This window comes from Calidris pugnax, unplaced genomic scaffold (assembly GCF_001431845.1).
Source record: "Calidris pugnax isolate Ruff unplaced genomic scaffold, ASM143184v1 scaffold1, whole genome shotgun sequence".
In the NCBI taxonomy this organism is placed as follows: Eukaryota; Metazoa; Chordata; class Aves; order Charadriiformes; family Scolopacidae; genus Calidris; species Calidris pugnax.
Window position 1 is genome coordinate 2,318,196 of NW_015090800.1, and position 23,832 is coordinate 2,342,027.

General features: G+C 40.9%; 1 protein-coding gene across 6 annotated transcripts in view; it reads left to right on the plus strand.

Moving 5' to 3' along the window:
* LMO3 (LIM domain only 3) overlaps positions 1-23,832 on the plus strand; it is a 63,062-nt gene that overhangs the window by 5,936 nt on the left and 33,294 nt on the right. For 5 of the 6 annotated variants that reach the window (XM_014937539.1, XM_014937537.1, XM_014937536.1 and 2 more), the window contains one exon: positions 6,007-6,220. In XM_014937539.1, coding sequence (XP_014793025.1) covers positions 6,015-6,220 — 206 coding nt within the window. In that variant the 5' untranslated portion in view covers positions 6,007-6,014. Of the gene's footprint in view, positions 1-3,640; positions 3,773-6,006; positions 6,221-23,832 lie in introns of those variants that run through there. The other variant, XM_014937540.1, reaches the window with a different exon arrangement.

A 23,832-nucleotide genomic window follows, 5' to 3' on the forward strand; every position in this document is an offset into this window, starting at 1 on the left:
GGGGAGCTGGGGGGAGAGAAGTGGGGGGGACACGACAGGGGTAGGAACATAGCTAAGCAGCTCCTGTCCCTGAGATCTGGGTACATCTATTTGCTGTGCTGTCCCTTAGGGGGCTACAGCCTGCAGGGATGCTCTGGGCCAGTGAACAGAGAGAAACAAGCTTTTAGGCCCAATCTAAGCTTTTCGAAAAGAGAAGGGGAAAGAAGAAGAGAAATCTTTTGTTTGGTGTCTCTTGGCAGTCGACTAGCCATGTTGGCCAAATTCTTTTAATCTGTATCACTGCTCCCAGCTGTGGGACTGCAGTCCCATTTTTAGTTTGTACCTAACCTCCTCTCTCTGTCTCTTCCCCCCCCCCCTTCCCCTCCCCTTCCAACCCAGCTCCTTTATTAAAAAAATCCAAAATAATAAAGAAAAAAAAATCAGATTCCTCAGTAGAGGAAGGGGCGGACGTGAAGTTTAGTTATATACCATGGAAAATTAACTCAAAAGTATATAGAAGAGACTATATTCGGAGTGCTAAAATCCTTACTTTTATTGAAAAAAAAACCCCAAACCCTGAGTGTTATGGAGTTGCGGTTACTTTGTTGTGTTAACTACAGAAGCTGAGACTGTGCGGATGAATGGCACAGAACAAGAGAGCATAATGGAGGCAATCAACCGTTAGGCTGGTTCACAATGCAATCCAGGCAATTAAAAGCTCACCAGAGTTTAAATGAAATGGTTCTACTTATTTCTGTGCACCACACTGCACAGGCTATTATTTATGTCTCTTTTTTTAATTATGATTTCCCTTAAACTGTCAAATAACTCGGAATAGCAGGGTCTCGGAGGCAATAAGAATTTTCCACAGAACAATTTACATGCCAATCTAAAACTAGTTACGACTCCTGATGTGCTACATGCGAGTTCTGAAATGTTTCTTAGCTTCTGAAACCTTAACTTCTTTTTATTTATTTTTTTAAGTCTGTGTGTGTGTGTGTATTGTCCTGAATAATTGGAGCTCTGAGCGCTTTTAGGATGAAGCTACAAAGTGAGAAAGCATCGGAAAAAGTATTCTTTTTATCTTCTACTAGATCTCTAACTCTCTTGTTGACTGCACATTGTCTGTCAGTTTGCTGACTTTTAAAGACCAGTGCACTGATATCTAATTTGCTCCAAACTGGTTTTTATTTTTGAAGTAGAGGCAAGTTTTCCCTCTCTTGCTCTTCGTACTACTGTCCTTGGTAGAACCGTGTTTGTGCCTCCACAAAGGAGGGAGGGGGAGAGTGGTCTTTAAAAGTTTTTTTAAGTGATCCAGTGGATAATAATACCCAGCTCTTCCTCCCTTAACGTGCCCTTCAAAGGTTGTCTGTACCTCACACCAGAAACTCTGTTCTGAGAGTCTTGTGCAGCACTCAGAACCATCAGGGACCAATCCTGCTACTACATCGCTAACAACATACAGTTCTTTATGCCAAACCTTCACCCCCTTCAATTTTTGAGAAGGGTGATGATTGGAATGAAATAAATTTTTGTTTCTCTGCCTTCCTTCAGGAGCCAAATTTAGCTTTTTTTCCAGCAATCTTGCCTCTTTATCCTGAAATTCATAGTTACAAATTGGTTGACAAGCGTTTCATCACACGGTAATAAACGATAACCAGGGATGAGGATCAGTTGCATCAAAGTTATTTTGGGAGACCAAGGGAAATCCAAAAACCTGTAAAGCAGGTTATGAAGTTTTCCTTTCAAAAATCCTAAAGGTGGTGGATGGTGATTAAGAAGTCTTATTCCTGACACATCTCTGCAGTTTACGTGCAGTATCTTGGGGACTGGGGGTGGAAGGAAGGAGGGAGGGAAGGAAGGATAGGGGAAGCCCTTGAAAGCATATTGGGGCAAAATGAAAAGGGTTCATTTGACAGTGACAGACAAGGAACTGAAATCTCTCAGTTCTGAGAACAGACCTGTGATGCAGAGCATGGGTAGGACTCTGTAGAACTGAAGGGAAAGCAGGGTTTGATTTCAATATTTTTAAAATATTATTATTATTATTTACAGCCTAGGTATAGCACTTATGGAACTGTGTGGTTTTTTGGAAGTGCCTTCCAGAGGGAGGGGGAGAGGAAGGCAGCAGTGCTGTGTGCTGCTACCTGGTATTTCGGCGGTGAGCAGTTTGGATGGTTTTGTGGGGGCTGTCAGCCTCTGAGAGGGTCCTTCCTGTGTCCTAAGAAATAAATGGGGACTTAAATCGTAGCCCATGAAAAGCTGACTGACAGTAAGCTGCAGGTATTCCTATTGCCCAATTAAGAGAGCGCTGAAAATACACGAGAGCGTATCTGAAAAGTATAACTGCATTGGAGAGCTGCTGGGAACATGAAAGGGAAGAGAGGTGGTCTGTGAGGTGATCTGCATTGAGGTGGCTTGCTCATACAGTAGGGAAAAAAAGTAATAAAATGTTCTGTTTTCAAAATTAAGTGTTCTAATCCAGAAGAAAAGGGTATGGGCAAAGAATTTGGAGACACATAAAACACTTACTGGAGAGCTGTTGTGTGGTTTGTTTTGTTTAGATCCATTCTATGTTTAAAAAAAAAAAAGTAACTTTTTTTTATAATGAACTATCAGTTTGGGGATGATTTTTGTATTTTTTAACTTTCATTAAAATAGAAGCAGCTCCATCCCAGGTCAAGTGCAAAAAGATCAGATCTATCTGCAGAGAAAGGCATTCCTTCCCTCCAAAAGCTGCTGCAGATTGAATCCCTAATCTGAAGATGCTGCCAGTGGGATGTCAGCAGCACCTTCTCTTTCAGCCTCCAGAAAACAGACGTGCGGGGATGCTAACACCATTTCCAAGGGGTGTCTGCCCCCTTTTTTTACTCATTTACATGAGGAGGGTTGGGGCTAACTAACACGAATGACAGTGCTCTGTGCACTTTCCTCGTGCAGCAAACGTCTCAAAAACTGTGCAGGGATATGCACAAGATCGTGCAAGCTCGGGTTTTATTTGTAAGGCAGTAACCTCGTCTTTGCAGCAGACCCCTCAGGAATTATCAGGCTTGATTATTGCAATTTGCTCAGATATTCACTTGGTTAGCAGTGTTTCTGTGGCACCTACAGATGTTGCAGGACAGTAGATCAGCCAGGATCAGAGACTGTCAGCCTCGGCTCTCTAACCCGCTCCCTTATCAGGCGACAACATTTTTACATTAAGATTTTATTTTATTTTTAACTTTAAAGCCTTAACTAAAACGTGTTTTATCCTGGTTTCCCTCGAGCTACAGATTGAAGTCCTAGAACAGCCCCCTCGTGCCGCTGAACTTTTTTACTGAGTTTCAAGAAGTTGACACAAACTGTGGCCGATTTTATGCATTTATCCTCTGTGTGGCTGAAGAGAGGGGCTGGGGATAAGCATGTTGCTGGCACTGAGCAGGTATTCAAACTCTAGCGTGATATACAACTTTACAGACTAAGGTTTTTCGACCAAGTGAAGGTATTAAAGATCCAGCAGGACTTCCCTTTACAATCTGGTACAGGTTCTTCACCACAAATTCGATATATTCACTGTTTTTAGTCATTTATTTGTAGTCATGTTATGTTGCTGCTTCATGTATGTAGCCTGGGTTCAGAGGAATAAGTTGGCAGTGCAAAATGCTGTAAAGGCTCAGCTTTTGTCTCGTGGTGCTTGCTCAGGGTGGGAGATGTGCGTTCGTTCCCAGATCCGCCATAGACTTACTGTGGAGCCCTGCCCAGGTCGCTGCGTCTCATCCTCCCCCTTGTGAACAAGAAACAGATCTTACAAGTAAGTGGTGTAGGAGCTATGAGGGTAGCATTGATTGGGAACTAATGACATGGCAGCGATGCTTTTATTTATTTATTTATTTTGTAATTATTGATAGAAAAATACAGACCTTACACTTCTGTTACGAGCTTTAGTTGTTACGCAGCAGTAACTGCCGTGGTACTTTGGGGTACTCACTGGGAGAACTGTTTGCATATCACTGGACAGCTAATTTGTCAGATAAATATATCACTCCAAAACGAGTTATAAAGTGCATTGCAAAGAAGGGAGCAGGGTTGTCGCGCTCATATGTCACACCAAGAATTACTGCTTCTAATTCAGTGACCAGCTTTGCAGGTGAAACTTGGAAGTTCAGCTTGGTAACCCTGGAAAGTCACTTAACTGGCTCTACAGTCGCTGCAGTCCGTATAAATTCAATGTATTCCACGTATATACATGTGTACTTATCCCTGGGATGCCTCAGCCAGCATAGCATTGAGCCTCTTCTCTCGGTAGCACTAATGTGCATAGAGGCACACTTTGCTTCAAGGGTTACGCTCATCTTGTTTTCCTTTCGAGAACTTTTTTTAAAAAAATAAACAAACAAACAACAAACAAACAAAAAACCCCAAACAAAACCCCAAACCCCAACTTGTTGGTGTTCTGGCTCCCTGAGCCTGCCTGTCTGTAGCAGTGTGTTACAGCACCAGGCGAGATCATCTGATAGACGCTGGGACTGTAAAGCTTTCGTAGCAGTAGGTAGCAGAGCCTTCTTGATAAGGAGCTCTTGAATTTGCTTTCCTTTGTTACAAGGCTCTGTTTGACCTCTCCCAGTCTCTGCATAATAACAGGGTGCCATACCCTGAATTTTGGGGTAGGATTTGCTTGTTGGCAACAGCGTTCGCTCCCCGGTCTTGACAAATTCTCACTGTAATATTCAGATGCGCTGTAATGAGTAGGGGGTTTTTTTTTTAGCTTTGCTTTGTTTTCAGTTACATCTCTTTGGCTTTAAAGCAGTGAGACAACCTAATAATTGAACTGCATGTCAGTTCGTTCTTTCTCTCCGGTGCCTGTCTGATGTCCAACAAAGCATCCGCGGGGCTGTGATTTTGCTTATTCTAAGAAATTACTTTCAGAGAATTGGTCTGAGTGTAATGGGATGGCAGTTCACGCGATTAACCAAGAGAGACCAGTCTGTAAGCACTTTGGGGCAGTGACCTTCTCTCCCCCATTTACTGTAAAACTGAGGGCAATTGATTTTTGTATGGATCTCTGGAAGCTGGCCGCGGTGCTCTGCGTATCATCACTCAACTGTGTTCCACTTTTACTAGTTCCCTCCCTCAAGCAGTGGTTCAAGCGTTTGAATTGTTATTTGAATGCTCTCTTCTTTTACCTCAAAAGGTGTATATGTACTCAGTGGACACTGCTGTACTCCTTGTCCCAGACTAGCTGTTGGCTAAAATTGGGATTGGAAAGTGGGGCAGATGTTTTGGGGGTTTTTTTTTATGTTTTGTGGTGCATTTTTTTTCCTTGACAAACTAGCAACTCTTTGACCTTGTGCAGATTATTTAAAAATCGGATTTTTCGGAAGGTCCTTACGCTGCAGGTTGTAATGAGAGATGCCGGTACTAAAGTCTCTGGAAATCTGATTGCTTCATTCATGTGTCTAACGAGAATGGAAATCTTAAAAAAAACAAAATACCACCTCCCACCCCCCCTTCCAGCACCAAAATGTCCATGTCAAACCTCCCTGAAACTCTGGCCCTGTGCTTCCAATGGCTTCAGTCTTTTCTTCTTCACAATCTGGAGTGCTTTTATATTTTTATAAAAATAGTGCACATGGGTCCAAATGTGTAGACTTAGCTATGTTTGCCATCATAGAGATGCTGTCTATTTAAACTTTTGCTTGCTAAACGTTTGATACTTTGGGTGGAAGCGGATGACTTTTCAACTGAATTGTTTTAATTTTTCATTTTAATTTTTAAATCCTATTTCTTTTCAGCAAGGAGACCGGGTAAGGAGGTGTTAAAGAGAAGCTGCAGAACTTGGAGCAGTGGAAGTTTCTGCTCTCAAATTTATCTTAACGTTGTTGTCAGCTTGTTGTGGACTATCTAGGTTATTTCATCCTCTCTACACAATTGCCTTTTTAATGAACAGGGTGTGGGGGTAGCAGCCAGATGGAGGAAGAAAGGGGTGAGACTTGCACTCAAGAGAATATCTATTTTCACTCTCCTCTCTGTCTTGTTGTGTTTCAGGTATACAAATGCTCTCAGTCCAGCCAGACACCAAGCCGAAAGGTTGTGCTGGCTGCAACCGTAAGATTAAAGACCGGTATCTTCTAAAGGCCCTGGACAAATATTGGCATGAAGACTGCCTGAAATGTGCCTGCTGTGACTGTCGCCTGGGGGAGGTGGGCTCTACCTTGTACACCAAAGCCAACCTTATCCTTTGTCGCAGAGACTATCTGAGGTAGGCCACGTCCTTCTTCCCTGACAAAACCTTGGTAGATCTGTTTAAGTCCTTCCGATGTAGTCGCCATTGCACAAGCGGTACCTGAGGGCAGCAAGGCCCGGTGTATGTGGAGGATGAGAAAACAAATACTGAAATACGGAGATGAAACTAAAATCTGGACCGAAAGGCCCACGTAACCAGGTCATGCGAGTGGCAGCCAGTTTTCTGATGTTAATACTGGGGTTCTGGCTCAGAGGAGGCAGAGAGTAAAACCCCACACTCTTTCCACAAGACCATTATCCTGATGGTCTCCTCTTCTTCCTCACAGCACGGTGGTGGCCAGGCGTAGAGGCCTGTTTTCACCAGCTCCAGTGCAGGGTTTGAACCCTCTGAGTGCTTTGCTCATCTTCACTTACCCACTTTCATCCTCTTAGTTTGCCAAGGGATTTTATTTGTGGCACTGGAAGCTTTCATGAATGTTGCCATTTAGCTGTTAGAAGCTGGACCAAGATGACCAACTGTCTTCCCCGTGCTAACTAACCGTGTAGTTAGTAGGCTCTAATCTGCTCTGGTCCTGATTTAACTCCATCTCCTGGGTGGAACATAGGGTAACCTGTTGCCACTTCTCAGAGACAGCAAATCATCACCTGATTTTCTATCTCTTGTTTGGATCTATGTTCTCAGAACTATTTGGGTTATAACTCGTAGCGAAGTACTGATGAGCAGCACCGGGCTAGTTTATGAGCAGATTGTATGTGAATAAATAGGGCTACTCTGCAGGAGCTAAGTTTAATCAGAAAGTTTAGTGTCCCTAGGCTCTCAATAGTAAATAGTGAGAAAAGGCTCCTCTGGGGTGGTTCAGAGCACCTATTTCCTATAGGAGCATCTTTCCTCCATTCCCTGTAGAGGGGGTCTAATGAGACTAGCTGCTCCAGGCGAACGTGAACTGCTGGGAATATTTCCCCTGCCCCTGTAGTGAAGCCTTTTCCTTTTAAAGGGACATTCAAGTCAGTAATACATTGGGGAAAAATTAAAAGTCTCTTTGAGCACGTTAACTTACAACTTTAGTTTAAGCACGGGTACCAAGTAGGAAGTTCCCACACACTGATCAGTTCCAAGCCGTACAACATGGGTAGGATGGAAGAGGAACCACAACTAAAGTGTTATTAACAACTGTTGGTACTCTGGTTCTTCACATTTCAAGCTGTTTTTTTTTCTCTAGAGTGGAACAAAGCCTTCGCAAACGCGTTGTGCGTTTGTTGAGCTGGGGCTGCAAGACAGATCAGGGCCTGGGCTTGGACTACTTATTGGTAAAAGTGCTCTCCTACTCATTAAAACTCTGAGCTGAACACGAGACAGAGTGCTGGGAATTTAGCATAGAGTCCGCATTTTAAAGCCATTGTGTTAAAGCTGCCAAAGAAGTAGGTAACAAAACCTTACTTTTAAAAACTGGCAGAGAACTGCTTGAATAGAAGGGGATTGTTGTACGTGAACCTAGGTCACTTGTGATCTTAAAGCGTGTGTCTACAGAGAGGAGCTGGCACAGTTTCTGGGGGGAAGGTAACACTTATCCTAATTTTTTTTAAACCCATTTTAAGACTCTTTCTACAACAAATGCCTGCAGGAGTGAGAAAACTCTGTTACGTCTCTTTGATCCAAGTTCCAAATTTACTGGAGACTTTGAACTTACTGAATCGGGATCCCAAGTGCTAGTGCAGCAGATCCAATGTTTTAAAATCAAATGTTTAAAATCAAAGCCAAAAGTGATCTAGTAGTAGAGATATGAGCAAAGCATTTCCCCAGCAGAGATGTGTGCACAAACACACACACACACACACTCTCTGTTGCTCTCTGGTCTTTGAAGGTCTAACAGGAATAAATAAATATTTTGCTAACAGATTGTTGAAATTCATAGTAAGTGATTCAGAGAAAGGAGACTGTACTTTTTATCTGTCATGACCACATTTGAAACTGGTGTTTCATTTACTTGGTCATACACAGTATTTTGCACCAGTGAAAACAGGATACATGAGAAATTCTGTAATCAATTTGAAGATGTTTCTGATTTTTGTCTCCAGGTTTATCAAGTCTTAATGAAGCTATCTTATCATGAGCCTTTTTTTAGTGATTCTTGTGAGTGCATAGATTTAAACTTGGTATTTACACTAAACTTCAAACTGATGCACTTAAGGTAATTGCAGATAGTCATTTGCCTCATTGCGTCTTATCTACTTAGTTATGCAGTGAACCTATAAAAGTGATCTTTTTAATGCTAATGTAGAAACTAGTTAAATGTTCTCCAGCTTTGTAGTCAAATAAGCTTTCATATTTAGCAACCCACTTGATATGAATTTAAAGAACAAATTACTTTGTACTAATGATCAGATTAGGGTTCGATTACGGTTTCAAACTATCCTCTTAATTTTTTTTTTTTCTTTTTAACCATAAAGGGAGTCTTTGCAACATATAAAACTGTTCTAGCTTCCTATTAATTTATGTGGTGCCCTCTAGAGGATATGTGGCTTGCACGATACCATAAAGAATAAAATTGCTTATTAACTTGTCTCTCTGTGTTCATTATGTCTTTCAATAAGACAGCCATTCTACAGATGCTATAAGCAATAATGTAGCCAGTTTGGGTGCTTTAACATTCATGGTTAAACTCACAAACTGTGTGATTGTGTCTTTGGCTATTTGCAGAGATACTTCCAGTATCTCTCATTTAGAGATGCCTGCCAAAAAACTAAACACTCCCTCGGCCCTGATGCACGCTCTTATTCCACGTTTGAGCCCTGAGGTACCCACTTTGAGTTTTTTATAAATACTCTGCATCTTCAGAACTTCGCAACTTGCTTTGCTTTAGCTCTCTCCTTTGGTAAAATTAGTTAAATTTGCTATATTAAAACCTTTTTCTCTAGGCTGGGGGGGTTAAGGGGGTGGCAGTAATCTTTAATGAGGTAATGAGCTTGGAAGATGCTTTGGGTGTGAGAGGCTTTACCCTGGAATCGGATTCATGTAAGTCACTCCAGTGGCTTCAGAGGTGGTGTATGACACCGAGGGTACTAGGGTGGCCGCAGACAGAATGAACTCTGGTTTGTTAACGAGGATGAGAACTGACTTGAGTAAAGAAAGGACTCAATGTTAGAAATAACACACTCGGTGAAAATGATATGCAGAGTATAATTCCCCTGCAGGCTTCTGTCTCCTGCTTATACACTCTTGGGTTAGAAAGTGAAGACTTAATTTAAGGAACTTAGGTTTACGCCAATATTTCAAGTCCATTTACAGTAAGTGAAATAGGGAAGACTTTTTTTTTTTTCCCTTTTCTTTTTCCCTCCAGAGCTGTACTGTGACATCTTAATGTAACAGCCTATCCCGCTCTGTCCTCTCTTCTGACTGGCAGCGTGTCCATTTACAAGCACAATATTCCCTTTGAAATCTGTCATTACTGCCATTAATGACCAGTCGTTATGTTAACAGCCCTTGGGCTGTTAACATGTCAAACTGGTTGTTAACTGGAATGTTATTACTTATTTAAACCGCAGGTATGGAGTTGTGTGAAACGCGCTTTGGTTGCGCGTTCTGGGCTGCTCCTGCTCAAAACAATAGGGAAACAGCGGAGCCTTTGCCTTTGGGGTGCCGAGGGATTCGCTTTCTGTTCCATCTGCTCATTTGATTTCTGCATATTTGCGAGGTCTCCTCCAACCCCAGGGCAGCCTCTGAATTTCAGGTGCAACCGTGTGCCATCCCATCTCTTAGCCTTGCGCGCGAACGGGCAGCGGCGGATGTTTCCAGATGCGCGGTAATGCCTGCCGCACATTTGAGATTAATATCTGGCCCCTGAAAGTGTAAAATGAAAGACTGACAATTACATGTAACTCGGTTGTATTAAATAATGAGCTTCCTCGGATGCAGAGGAAATATGAAAGTACAGCTGTGCTAAGCTAGTAGCAATGTAGGTCAATCACCCTTTTCACTTAGGTTTTTAACTACGCAAACCCTGCTGAGCGACCAATGACTACAAAGTGCTGTTTCATTCCTATTTAATTTTGGCAGCATTTTGCTGAAGAGCAGGCATTCATGCAGCTAAATTATCTTCACCGTTTCTGGTTTTAACTCCAGCTCCATGACACTAAATGTTGGAGTGCATATCTCTTAGTAAACACAAAGAATACGGTTTCTGATATATTTTTTTTTTTTTCGAATCCATCTCTTAACACGGAAATTGAATTAGAACTTTTATTACTTTTTGCATAATTTCCCTAGCCAGGCAAAACAGATCATAGAAAAGGATTAACAAAACTAATATGTTGGGGTGGAATTTTTGCCCTTAAACACGTCTAGAACCTTACTGAGGATGGGGAGGATGGGGACACAAAAGTCTAACCCCCCCCTACCCAACCTTGGTACTGATTTCGCTCGTAAATGTACTGCAGACTTTAAAAGTACCACTGAATGGCTATGAAGATGAGGAAATCACTCTTCCTGAAGAAAGGGGCAGGTCACGTTAAGTGTTTTTTTTCTTCCCTGCTTGCTGGTTCGAAGCCCTGCAAGAAGCCAAGTTTTTAAAACACATGTATTGGATGAGATCTTGTAAATAATGAGACGTGACTACAGAAAATAAAATGTTCAACCATAAGCATCGTAAAAGATGCTGCCTCTGTAAAATATTTAGCTTGTGAAAGGGTGCAGGCTGAAAAGAGTAGAGTTTAGGAAGCAGCCTTTTTCCTGTACAACTGCTCGCACTCTAAAGGCAATTATTATTTAAAAAAAGTATTACTTAGGAGTACTTAGAGAGACTTGAAATGTCCTGTGGCCTGGTACTGATTAACAGATCCTATTTCTCTCTCTCTCTCTCTCTTGTCTTGTGGAAAGTGCACATTAAGTATTGCAAACACCTATGATCCCAGCTCTCTTAAATGCATGTATAAATATTCTATATGGCTATTTTCACAGGTCGTAGGTTATGAGGTGTTTTCAAAATGACACCTCAGTATGCTCCTTGCCCAGCTTGATTAAATAAAGGTAGATCTTTAAAAATTTCAGCACTGTGAATTTTCAGGAATATTGAGGTGTTTACAAAAGTGAGGCTTAAGAGAGCTCTGTTTTCTTCACTAAAGTTTTGTAGAACTGAACCCTTATTTATACAGTGATATCCTTGTTGCAATGCATTGAAGTATTCAAGGCAGTACTAATTTGTAGGAACAGGCCCTAAAAATATTTAAAAATATATATAAAAATGGTAGGTGTGATGGTTTGCTTGTACTAATTTTGCTGTGTAAGATAAACGTTCTCCTAAGTTTACATTAATTGTATCATTTAGCATATCTTAAAAACAAACAAACAAACAAAACTTCTTTCTTTCCCACTAATTGCCAAAGGTTTTGAAACCCTCAAAACACCTTAGCAATTCTTGAAGGGAGGAGGGTGTACTACAAGGAGAGTAATGCACGTACGCACAGTTAATCCACCCAACTTGGAAGGAATAACGCTTTTGATTCAGTTACACTCTGGCTAGTTTAGCTTGTTCTTATTTTAGTTCATCTGTGATAGCTTTTAATAAGAAACATTCAATTAAGCTGTTAAAATTGGTGTTTAAGTCATGTTGAAATGCCGTAAAATGTGTGTACTCAAGTTTGACGCTCTTCAGTAGTTCCATGTGTTTCCCCATATCTGCTGGTATTTTTCTTCAGAGCTGCCAAATTTTTAATAATCGTGTTATTTTTAGTGGCTTAAAATACACAGTTTAATTTCCAAGAATGTGAATGTTCCCTCTTATAAGGCTTCTCAAAAACCAGACATTTCTCGTGTGTTGTCAAAATACCTCATTAATCCCCTGGAAACGTTCAAAGAATTTCAGGAGACTTTTCAGATGAAAGTACAGTGCCTCTTAAAGCCTGTCCTACAGCTCTTCATTACCTTTCTACAGTAACAGCGTATTTTGATGGAAAATTATTTTACTACAAAGATTTTGTCAATACATAGCAGTTCAATAAGTCTTAATAAAAGTGGTGATTTTTGGGGCAGCCTAGGTAAGTCTGCAGTGCCAGAGGATGGGATAATGTTCTTGGTTGAAAGAACAACAATTCTATAGGTCTGCTTAGTATTTTCTATAACCTCTTTGAAAAGAAATGCAACTTTCTTGCTTTCTTCCTTGCTGAATTTTTCCTCAGAATTGACCTTGCGATTAGTGGTTTTATGAAATATGTTTAAAATAATACTCATATTATAATTATTTACTTCAGGATTAAATATTATCAACTATATTATGACATGTGATTTGACATCCAAGGTTTAATTGGAAACTTTCTGCATTTTTGGTCAGAATCATATGTGAAACAATGCATCGATGTAAAATGTAGTAGAATATTTAGCTCTTGTTGCCTCTGTTACCTAGCACAGAGATGCCTTTAAGAACTTCTGCTTTCTGCTTAAAAAAAAAAATAAATTGCTTAAAAGCTTAATTAATTTTTGGTGCATATTTTACCCAAAACTGAAAAACAAGTCTCTGCTACATAATTAAAAAAAAAAAAAATCTTACTGACTTCTGTTACATTGTATTAGCTATAGTCTTCAAATGTTCCAGAAAATACAAAGCTTTCATTCTTGATGTGAATGTTTAATTAATATGTAAAAGCATAGCTGGTATAGTCATGAGCAAAGTGAAAACCTCAGATACTGGAAATAGATAATTGGCCATAGAAGTGGACAACGCTGTTAAACACATCAGCCCTCCTGACTTTAGGAATTGCTTTCTCTTTTAATTTTTCACTGAAATTAAGTGTGTTCATGGCGGATTTGGAAACCAAAATACACAGTATGCAATGCTCAAATGTTTTCTAAATGAAATAGGTCTTAACTATCACTGTCCTTAAGACTCCGTATTTTGGGCGTACCTGACTAAATGTGTTGGGTTTTTTGACGGCTGGATTCCTTGGTGTGATAATGGATGACCCTTTAAATAAATCTAAGTAATAGTCACAAGCTTATTTTTTCCTGATCAAAAAATTGTTAAATTTCTGAAGTTTTTCAGACGCAAATATCTGAAGCAATGAGTCTCCAATGTCAAAAAGCTTTACATGTTTTACACCTACTTCCCTGTAAGGTGATTCTGGTACTGTTGTTTCACACCTTCCTGAGGCTGCTTCTTGCATATTCTGAATCAATTAGCCTTTGGCACTTGAGTCTTGCTGTATGTGATCGGTATTGTTTAAAATGGTTACAAATATAAGTAGGTTTATATTTTGAAAGCAATTTCTAGAATGTGTTGCTTTTATAGATATATGAAAGAATCTATCAAATTATCATTGTCCTGAAAAAGGATGGATGCGAGAGCTAGCTGTACTTGATCAGGCCAAAAAAAAAAAGGTCTGTAATGGGCTAGAAATAACTAAAATTTGAATTTACTGGAACTGCTGGTTCTGCTTCTTTCTAGAATTTATACAGGTATTAAAACAAATGAACAAAAACCTTGAAACACCCTGGGTCAAAAACTCGCAAAAGTAGTATCAGTTCTTGACCAAATACCAGTGAGACCATAAATTGCTCAAACAACAGGATGAGTAGTTCAGCCAAGTTTGATCTTTAGGAAGCCACGTATCAAAATGAAGCAACGTACAGCTAAGATACCTTGCAAGCTCTCCATGCCCGTGTCCTCTCTGCAGATCTTCTAGGTATGATGCACACATATTCATGCCGAAATCATGGTGGAACTCTCCACCCTGCCTTACGCAGGCACTCAGAACCAGTTAAGACAGAGTTTAAATGTATGGTAACAATTAAGCATCCTGACAGCCCCATGGCAGTCGGTAAGGTTAGTTGCAAGGCTTTAATTTGAGCATGTTTTAAAATGTCACGATGGAGTGCCAGCAGAACGAAATTCACAGTTCAGTCCCTCTCCCAGCCTCACATCAGAACCGCAGCTGCCGGCAACTGGAGAGTATTTAGCACCTATTTTTCAAAGAACACAATGACCTCAATTATTAACCACAAAATATTTTCCTTTGGGATTAGAGTGAACCCTGTTTATCTATTTTATAACAAAACGCAACACAAGGGAACTTTTTCGCTAGCAGAAAATCACTGCTTTTATGAAAGAGAAGAGTAGGTTCAGCTCTGGAACAGTATTCCTTGGGAAATTCTCCTGCAGGTCTTGAGTGAAGTGGCATTCTGTGGGACTGGAATTTAAGCTTTAAATCTTTTCTTTTGCAAAAAAAAAAAAAAGATAATGTCTTATGTTGGCACGTAGTGAATGAAAGTGAGGATTGCACAACATGCAAAGATAAAATTATCGGAGGGGAGTGAGAGCAGAGAACCTTTATTTTATTGTATCTTTCTTCGTTTGGGGAGGTGAGAGTAAGTGAATAAGTGAGAATAAGTCATTACGCATTTCAGTATAGTGTAAGTGATGATATATTGGACTAATTAGGACACTGCTGTACTACACCAGGTAGCACATGTCCCCTTGCTCTTGTATCGCCGCTTTCATATCACACCTTTGTTTTGAGCAAAGCTCGAATCTTTGGACTTTATGTACAGGAGTTATCACTTTTATCTCTCGGTACTAAAATATGCAAAATGCTTGTGAATCAAACCTGATTTTTGTTCAAGACAAGCTTCCAAGCCATAAATATCAGCATATGCAGAGTCTCAGATTCCAGCCTAGTGAATAGTATTTATTATATTGTAACCCTGCATTGAGCAGTATTATTGTTCCACCGTGGGACAAAACAAATACTGTTTTTATTTTATTTCATTTTATAATGTTATTTCTTTGCAGACACCTTGAAGAGAAATACGTATTAGAGAAAAGTTGATGCAAATACAGATTTAATAATTAAACCCCCTTTTAAATACAGCTGCTCTAATAACCAGAAATTTATTATTGCTGATCAACTTCTAAAAGTAGTTCCAGTAACAATCACTAAACTTGCTTTTGCCTTTTAGATAAATTTTTAGGAAGAATTTCTAGGTAGTGATATCTTAAGTAAATTACAGGCTATGGATTAGGGATTGTAATAAGAATTGCAGTCACTGTGGATTGTTGTCTTAGTTCCCATCTTCTGTCACTATTGGTTGCTTCTACATTCACCTTGATTTTCTGAAGCCAGGACTCTTACCTTCAGAGCCACTACTCTTTCTCAAAATTTGCATTTCAAAATTAAGATTTGCTTGTTTGTTTTAGATAGTAGAAAGCTTAAAAATTCATATCCCCACGAAGAATTTCTCCACTTTCTAATTTGTGTTAAACAAATTTTTACACAGAATTCAGAGGTTTATAGGATTTGAGATTTGGGGTTACAAAGAAAAAAAAAAAAGCCCCCAAACTTTTCAAAGAAATCTTTATAAGCCTAATGTGTCTACCTTATATAAAGTGTCAAGAAGGAGGAGGGCAGTCTCAATAAGGAGCTGTTCTGCACTAGTTTTTGTTGGCTTCCTTATTTAATTTGTAATCTGATACATTTAAGAACACTTTATACTAAAATAACATTAACCCTAATCCTACAAATGTATACTACATGCTTGACTTGATATACCCTGAATAATCCTATTGAAAGCCATAGGGCCTATTAATTTGGAAACACGCCTTAGTAAAGCCAAATATTTAAAATTAGAATGGCTTTGCCTGCAAACCCATCTTGAATGGCTGTGTCTGTTTTTCTCATGTGCTACCTACTGTACAGCACGACATCCCTGCCTGGTCCCCCTGGTCCAGGACAAGCTCAAACCCACAACTCTGCTCCTGGCCAGGCACCTTGCCACCGTGTCTAGGATGTCAATCAAAGTTTTGACACCAGTAACAACCTTGCCCTGTTTCTCTCTGCTGGAAAGGATTGTTATTTGTATGCTAATCCTACATACCATTCCCCCCAAATCAAGCTGCTGCTGGATGATTTAAGGGTCCAGCTCTAGGCTTGTCTCTACAACTCATTGGCAGCTCATGGGTTCTGCTCTCCCCAGTTTTCCTGGGAGACAGCGAGTGGTAGGAGGAGGGACACAACTTTATTAAAAAGCCCTGGGATTTGGTGTTGATGTCTGTGAATCTTGGGTTCTCAATTCACTTTTTCTTCATGCTCCAAAATTGTGCTAATGAACCTGTCCTGTGTACTTAGCAGCTTCAGGCTTCTAGAAGGATGTGTTCGTTTTTATTAAGATATTAAATTCATGCATTTTTATGCTCCATATAGTACTAAAAAAAAAAAATCCGGCATGACATTGAATACTTATAGCAGGGAGGACTAAAAAGTAAATTAAAAGATATTCTTTCTGCTCGGAATTTCACTTATTAAAACAATCTTAAAACCTAGAGGAAATGCTGTAAACACTGCAGCGAATGTGCTGGTTTTAATGAGGCTGGCTGCAGTCTGAAGGTAGCCAAGAGCGCTTCCCCCAGCACCTCCTTACCTAATTCAGTCATAATGCGGAGAGAACCGCTAGTGAAAAGAGTCAGTGAGCAAAGCAGAGAGAAATGACTGCTTCACCAGCACACAGCCAAGGATGGGTGTCTTCTGTCAGGGTCCCAATGACTCTCCATCTCCAGGTACAGCACAGCCTGAGCTTTTTTCCTGTAGTAGCCATAACAGTGTCTTACTACTCCTCCCTACTCCTTGTGTCTTTGAAGTAGGTGCTTATCTGATCATTATAGGTAAAACAGACATATATATTTTATAAGAACACATCTGAGAAGTGTAGTGTAGATGGCAGTGCCCATTAGAAGTTCTTTAACACTTTGGGGATGGAATAGTTTGAAGGTGAGCACAAGAATTACAACCTCTTTCTACTACAGATAACTGCTTTCCCCCACTTCTTTTCCCTCCTTATACAAATATACCTCCTCTACTAAGAGATCCCTGAGGTTTACCTTGAATACAAGCTAGTATATATTTGCAACAGTTACTGTAATTTGTCAGCTTATCAGTCTTGATAGGAATGTACTGTGTCTGAACACATAATTCTGGAACCAGCTATACTAGGTAATCTTATTATTAATCATGTAGTCTGACTATGTTGGCAGATAAACACTTTTCCTCGTGACCTGTTGAAAAAATCATTTTTATCTGTATAGATGTATGTGTTTATAAGAATATATGTAAGGTTTTTTAGCAGATGTATGATCTCTCTATAATTCTTTTTTTCAGATGTTTTCATTTTAACCACTACAAATTCTTTTCTTCTAAAGTCCAGCTCTTTCTCCTCAGAAGCTGATCCTTCTGGTTTTAAGGTGTGCTTTTTGGAAAAGTTAGTTCTTGCCACCAACTCCTACATGCCTCCTGTTTGTCTTATTTAGGCAATACAGTCAATAATATATAAGTAGTATGGCATTGCTTTTAGCAGAGTGACGAAAAGCTAGTAGAAGGACAAGTATTCATTTTCCATCCCCCCAAAAAAGGAGAAAAAAAAAATGGAATGGGAAGAAACAAATTTAGGAAATGATTGCAAATGTTTAGTGTCCCAGAAAATCTTGCCTAAGTGGAAAGATGTGATTTTTGTCAGTGTAAGCTTGGAAACCACTATCCCTTTAAGGCACTCAAGAACGAACCCTCTTACCTACCAGATTTTGAAGAACTGTTTTATGCACGGTTTTAAGCACTGCTTCTTTGAATCCTTAAGCTCTAGCTGACTTGTCATGGAACTGAATCTAACCTAGACCTGGCGTGCTTGTCTGTTGAGAAAAGACCCTGAAAAGCACAGTTCCACAGCCTGTGTGTTATAGCAGCTTCCAGCAGTCCCTTGCTTTCCAGATTAGGTGGTGACATCCAAAGGTGGCGTAGATCAGATATTACCAGTGTATTCACTGTCTGCCTCTCGGTTTGTCACAGGAAAAAAACCCAAACAACCCAACGTACAGCAGTTACTGTTAATTCAGCCTCACTGCAGCGTTGCTTCTTGAAGGCACTAGTGCTAATGGGTGGAGGATGCAAAGTTTTTGTGTCTGCCCCCGCATCAGTGGTGTATTTCTGGTGGCCACTGTTGTTCCTTCTTCCTTCTGCTGTGTGCGAGGAGCAGAAGTAGGTATGGCTCTAGCTTTAATATGAAGAAGCTAGAGAAGCAAAAGGGTTAACAGCTGCACCTTTTTCTCTGCTTTCCCTGAAATTTCAGGACGCTAAAGATGACAGATGCGTGATGCTGGTGGAGGTAACTGTTCTTCCTCATCAGTAATATTTGGGGAGGAAAAATTATTAAATTGCAAATTTAAGAAAACTTGTCAAGAGAAGACAACATCAGTTGTCGTTAGATGGGACCCCTGCTTTCCGTTCCTAAAACTAAATGCAGTCACCAAGACAGCTGCATCTGGGCAGATCACTCTTCCGTAGATTTGCAGTCTTGCTGTCAGTTTTCCATCCTCCCTGTGTTCAAAGGGAACACCAGCAAACTGGACAACTCCCCGCTTTTTAGCAATTTGGGAAAGAGTGACAGTTTGTGTGCTCCAAACTGAGCGTTTTTGCTGCAAGATTAATTTTGGAGTTCCTCTGTCATTCTGGATGTGGGGATGTGTGAACAGAGGCTGCCCATCGCACACGCAAATTTTGGTAAGGAAGAAATTCCCATTGGGAGCAACCCAATATTTCCCTGTGTTCTGCATCACTCTTGTCACCACACTTCCCTCCCCCCCCAAAAAAAAAACAAACTAAAAAAAAGAGAAGAAAAAAGTCCTATTGCATTCTTCTAGCTCCTCCATTGATAAGGATACAAAGAATATAACAGGCACTCACTAGAAAACAAGCAAAAGCAGTAGAAGATGGATAAATTATGGCAGCAGACTTTTGGCTCTGCCAGATTTAAAAGGTCAACTCCAAAAGGCAGACAGGGAAAAAAGTTTCAGCAAAGGCGCCAGGAAGAATAGAGGCTTGAAGTCAAAGCATGCTGCTGTATTTGTCCCAACATAGACAATATCTAGTCACACACATGATAGTTATATCATATATTTCTTCTCATGCTCCTAACTACATTGAGCATGCTGTTTCTGCTTCCTTAATGCAATCTCCAAAGGTCAATCAAGTTAAAGGCTTGATGAGATTAGATATTACTTTAAAAAATGATCCAAAAAAGTGTGTTTGGAGAGAGGCCTGAACATGTCTCCGATATAATTCTGTCTGGTTTGCTCCAGGTTCCTGTATCTTTTCTTGGAAACACTGTGTGAACTGAACCGATCCACTTTAGCTCCGAGTGTGCTTTCTCGGTCTCTGGCGATAGCTGAGGTATCTGCATATTCTTGAGGAGAGATGAGGGAGTCTTCTGGGCACAGGACAAAAATAAAATGACATGTTTAAGTGCTTTTTTTAATGCTCCAGGGAGATTTTACTATCTGAATTGTGTGCAGTGAGCAGGGATTTTTCATTTCATACATCATTCACGACTTGCTGCAGTGATTCCAAAAAGTCACACAAGCTGAGTCGCTGCTTGCACCAAAGCACAGAATTTTTAGTTTGTGAGTTTTAACAATGGATGTCAGAGCTTTATTAAGGCTTCACCCAAAATTCGCAGCGGGGAGGTACGGTGCCAAGTGTTAGAGGAATAATGTGTCCAAGGACACTGGAGGATGAGCAGTAATGACTACGGCAAGACCCAGCATGTTTCTTCCTTCCCCTCCTTGTTCTCCCATTGCTATTAGCTTGATGCACAAGGAAGGTGAGCAGGTCCCCAGCTTTTTCTTTAGTCTACATATTAAAGTCTTACGGTAGCACTAGCCGAGGACTTTGTTTTGCATTAGGCTGTTGCACTGAAACAGAGCTGTGGGCGGCATGAGAAGTTTGTCTTTGTTTTTACCCTCGCATGCCTTTATTTAAGATTAGTCAACATATTTTCCAGCAGTTGTGAAGTGTCTGTGATGATCTACTAAAGGTGAGATGACTTAAATCTAGTTATGTGAGTATTTTTCATCTGCTTTAGAGGCTTTGTAGCGAATGCATGAATCTTTAACTGCTACAGTAAAAAACAGTGGAGGGGGGGGAACCTTTTCTAGCAACGTCACTTATGAATGCTGAAGTTAGACTGGTCTTGTGTGTCTGTCAGTGACAAGACTCTGGACAGATGGGTGAGCATCTTGTTTTTACAGAATTACGTAGCAGTTACCGTCCCAAGTGTGTCCACCGTGGGCTTTCTGGCTTTTTCTATAGTCTCAAGAACTCAAGCATCCTAATTACCTGGCAGCCCTCACAGATCAGCTGTGTTAGACAGAGTTGTTACTGATGGCTTCAAGCTGGAGGGGAACAGATTTAGACTGGAGATGAGGAGAGGGTTCTTCACTGTGAGGGTGGTGGAGCACTGGAACAGGTTGCCCAGGGAGGTGGTTGAGGCCCCTTCCCTGGAGATATTCAAGGAGAGGCTCGACGAGGCCCTGGGCAACCTGGTCTAGTTGGGGGTGTCCCTGCTGACTGCGGGGGGTCGGACTAGATGGCCTTTGGAGGTCCCTTCCGGCCTGGGCAATTCTATGATTCTATGATTCTATGATGCCTCGACATTCCAACATGGCGTTCTTTAGAAATGAAGAAATGCAAATGGAACAGATTATTACCTTTTTGGAGTTTTGGAGGTTTTTTGTTTTGTTTTGTTTTTTGTTTTTTTTAATCATGGAGGTGGCTGTTTGAGATACTCTTCCTGGAGAGTCTAGCACCCATGCTCCAGGAGGTAAGCCTTCTGCAGCAGGTGGGCCAACTGTCACCCGTTCAAGGAGGTACCCTTTCAAGGCAAAGTGGGAAGCTAGATACATTCTTGGCACCCCTGGTAGGATCACCTTGTAGAAATAGCCTGGGCTTTTGTTAGTTTTTTTGTGTGCAGAGAGCAGAGAAGCTAAATGCTCCCCCTCATGTTGTGAGCTGACCCGTAATGGTCATGAGAGGCAAAGGCAAGCTCTGCACCTGGAAGGCTCTGGCCGGTAGCTCTCTGAGCAATGGTGGTTGATGTGACAGAGCACCAAATCCTCCTTCAGCCTCTGCAGTGCTTTTTTCTGATGGCCTCTGGTAGCCCTGTACTGTTCTGCTCCGTGTGCTTTCTGTTGATTCCCAGCCTAGTTTTTTTCCAGTCATACGGCTCCTTTCTGGCAGGGTGAGGGCAGCCCTGGTAGGAACCTCCCCGGAGAGGTCCTGCTGGAGGTTAGACAAACTATTCAGGAAACAGTTAAAAGACCGGCAATTGCATTCCCAACCAGTGCCAAAGTTTCAACCTAAGATTCTTGAAGTTATTTTTGTACCCTTACAGCCCTGTGCTGCTTCGGCTGCCAAAGGAGCTCAGCGTAATGTTGACAGGTCTATCCAGAACATCTGCTGTGAACCCTCCTTTGGTTCTGCCAAAGCAGAGTTTGTAGGATAGGCCCTTGGAAAGGAGTTTATAGTCGCGTTTCCCCCATTCTCACAGCAATTCCCCCTCGGTTGGAACCAGGGCCTGCAGAGCCCATTTATCCTGTTCCAGCCCCTTCATCTGGCACTCGGCACCTACAGGAGGGCAGGAATCTGAAAACAGGCTTTGTTATGACAGAGATCTCCAGATCTTGTAGCAGATGTTGCTGGTGAGAAGCAATTTTGTTCCAGCCAAACCTTCTTCAGCTCTGCCGAGGAGATGCATAGAGAATCTCACAAGGCTACAGGCTTTGGCAAGGAAACTCAGCACTTACCAATGCCAGCTACTCTCTATATTTCTTTTTGAAGGCTATGTAGAGCAAATGATCTCTTCTCTGTCTCTGTGAAACAGCTGTAAATTTCTCTTCCTTTTAAACCCCCACCCATTAAACAACCCTGACAACAGCCAACAGTTATCAGATGCAAAATGAACTATGTGCCCGGGATAAAGAGTTGTGTATCTGCTTCTCCTCATCGATCCGCTGGACATTTTGTATGCCAGAGCTTTAATTTAAAATATTCCCGGGAAGTAGAAATCCCTGGTAATTTCCGTAACGACCTTTTAAGAAGTCTTATCACCTTTTAAAAAGATATTTGCTTCCCCTTTTCTCTCTGTCCCTCCCCAGCTCCATCCGTTGTTTGCTCTCACCTTATCCTCTGTATACAGACTGCCGCTTTACCTTCTGCTGCAGTTCTCTCTGCTTTGGGCCCAGAAGATCTAACCAAGATATTTTCAGCTTACGTTAAATCAGTGTTTGTGATAATCCCTTTCCAATAATTCTCAGGAGCTAAAAAGCCTTTCCTCATTTTGAAGGAGGAAGTTTTGCCTTAAATTTGGATCTGGGGCTGCGTTATTTCGGTGTTGCTGCTCAAGGTGTCTGTTCCCTTGGGGCTGAGAAAATGTCCTCTTCTGGTTTTTATAGTAGAGACAACAAAGATCTTGGGAGTGATTTGGCTACTGTTTTTGTGGAGCAGTGAATTTACCCAAACTCTCTAAAAAATTCAGTCAATCCTGCTTGTTTTCTTTTCCGACCACGATGGTTCTATCCCAAAGAGGGGAAAGAGTCATATTTCTTTAAAGGAGCAATTAACAAGTAAATAATGCATCGCGTTTGCATCTGAGTAATTTTGTGTACTTTGATTGATTTTATTCTCGTGAATAATTCTCTGCACGTTGCCCATTTACGGTGCTGGTAGTTCAGAGTGTGGGATAAAAGTCACGTTTGAGTTCACCAAAGCCGATGAGGTTTCTGAAAGTGCCCCACGCTCCCCCTGATGGTTTTTGAAATCGGAGGAGATTCGTTTGCCGGTGTTGAGCTGGTTATAAATCCACTCCCAACCTACTGATTCACAAAACGAGATGGTGACCCCGCTGCAGATGGCTCGCTTGAGGTTGGATACACCCACGTAATGTATGGCAACGGTGTCACAGAAGAGAGATTCTCAGGGGTGGGCCCTCGCAGCTAAAGGCCACTTCATGTGCATCAGTAATGGAAAACTAGTTTTTCCAAGTAACTAGGAGTATAATAGTCTGATTAACTATTGAACTGCAGCCCCTATGTAAATTTATGGGGAATTTCGGAACTGCTGCCATTGCAGTCCTCGTACTGTCAAATTGCAGGGTTGGGTCCATTTCACACAGAAAAATTGCCATTTTTCTCCTCTTGCCAGGACCCTATTATTTTCAGTGCAAAACATCTTTATTTTATAAAATTCTTATTCCTGCTTGTTTGGGGGAGACTGGGCTTGTTTTAAGGAGAAGAAAAAAAAAATTGGTTACAAGATTGTTAGTTAAGCAGCTCGGTGAAAGGCTTGTTATTTTGTTTTTACTATTAAAATATCCCCTAATCCACCTTGCTGGGTTTCTACCGTTCTTGTAATATTCAATCAAGCCCTTGTTTTGTGAGAAATGTGACAATGCATTGTTGGCACTTTACAAACCTACAGCCCTCGGCAATAGTTAATGAGAGGCAGGGTTTTTTTCCCCGTGCAGGACACAATGAAATTTTAGACAGATGAATGCTAAGAGAACCCTATGTACCAAAGGCAATGTTTACTGCATGTAATACATATCATTGTTTGTCTCCTGTAGTGAAAAATACTTGTGTCATGCTGTTAAAATGTACTCCTGACAGAACAGAGCTTGCTATTATAGGGTCCATTGCTTAAAAAAATGATATACTGACAGAAATACAATTTAAGAAAATTTAACACCAAGGGTAGTCGACCATGTAGGCTACTATTAAGGGGCCAAAACTCAAGGCCATGGTTTTATTAAAAAAGATAGTTTATTTG